The sequence below is a fragment of the Monopterus albus genome, unplaced genomic scaffold, assembly GCF_001952655.1.
Source record: "Monopterus albus unplaced genomic scaffold, M_albus_1.0 scaffold22.1, whole genome shotgun sequence".
Taxonomy (NCBI): domain Eukaryota; kingdom Metazoa; phylum Chordata; class Actinopteri; order Synbranchiformes; family Synbranchidae; genus Monopterus; species Monopterus albus.
The window spans coordinates 1,882,200-1,883,562 of NW_018127902.1; the positions used below are offsets into that span (position 1 = coordinate 1,882,200).

The 1,363-nt window shown below is 39.5% G+C and overlaps 1 protein-coding gene across 1 annotated transcript in view; it reads left to right on the forward strand.

Moving 5' to 3' along the window:
- The first annotated feature begins 240 nt into the window (after nt 1-240).
- krt222 (keratin 222) overlaps nt 241-1,363 on the forward strand; it is a 14,362-nt gene continuing 13,239 nt past the window's right edge. The window contains exon 1 of the mRNA XM_020594134.1: nt 241-301. Within this exon, the coding sequence (XP_020449790.1) occupies nt 270-301 (32 nt within the window). The 5' untranslated portion in view covers nt 241-269. The remainder of the gene's footprint in view (nt 302-1,363) is intronic.

Below are 1,363 nucleotides of genomic sequence, written 5' to 3' on the forward strand. Positions count from 1 at the left end.
TTTATATATGGCGATGTAGGACATACAGTACTGAATATCAGTTGTTCACAAAAACATTAAATTTACAATACTAAACAGACTTCTACTTCTCTGTTGCAGCAGACCTCACCCAGATGTCAGAGCCCAGAATAAAGTCCCTTTGACCACAAAAAATTTGTTTTTTCACAGTTAGTGATCTAATCTTATGTTACTGTGTTGTATTTTTGTGCTCTTGCCAGGTTGGTATACTACTGTTGGAGAATGCCCAGCTGGCATTACAGTCTCACAGCATGAAGTGCAAAGCTGCTGCCATCCAGGCCAGGTCAGCTGGATTTGACTGTAGTTTTCCTGAAAGCTCTAACGCTCTGCTCCCTCAGTCAATACAGGCCTTGCTGATGAGTATATTAGGTCTGAGATCACATCCAATAAACATGCACTCATTTATACATTTATGTCCAGAGGGATCAGATACAAATTTCTTAACTTTAATTGTAACAGTAAGCAGGAGAAAATGTGGGGTTGTCATCACTGGCCCATAAAACATCTCAATAAGTAGAGCTGAACTATAGAATAGCTGTCAAAGGCTTCCTGTTTTCATCCTGCTGCAATACTTTTCCAGTTCTCTGTTATCTAACTCAGGCCAGTTCCTGCTCTTGTGAGCCAACCTGCATACAAATTCAGGCGGGGCTTTGTGCCATGTAGGCACATATATGTTGATGCAGAGTAATGCCAACCCCACCTCCCTCACCACACACCCATTACTCCTGCACTGTCAGTCATTAATCCCTGAAGGACAGTTGCAACACAGAGAAGCCTGCAATAAACACACTTGTTCTAGTTATAGCTCTACCTGATCAGTCTCCTGACTGAGTTTCTGGACTGTATTTGTGATGTTGAGGTCTTTTACAGTATGTGCTTTTTACTTGTAGTGTAGTTATGATTTCTGAAACACAGATTCTAATGTGAATAAGAATAAATAATTAACTCCATCCAGAACTGGAACCTTCACTTGGTGAAGGATTTGTGTGTATCAGTGTCCCTCAGACTTTTCAGGCAAACACCAGGGGTCAGATGTATGAATGATGAGTACACACAAAAAACCATGCGTAAGCCTTCTCCCACACATAAAATGGAATCTATAAACACAGAATGTGCACACCTCGGGCATACTTTAGACCATGCGTACACACAATTTGAGTAGGTGTGATATGGTGAAGTGGAAATTAAAAATAAGAAGAGACAGCCAGTTTTAAACAGCTTGCATTATTTTTAGATGTTTGCATATATTTAAGTTCATCAAGTTGATTTTGAAAAAACATTGCATTTATCTTGGCTTTTATGAAGTTTGTTCTCATTTCTTTTGCCTTTTATGCACAGTATAGTG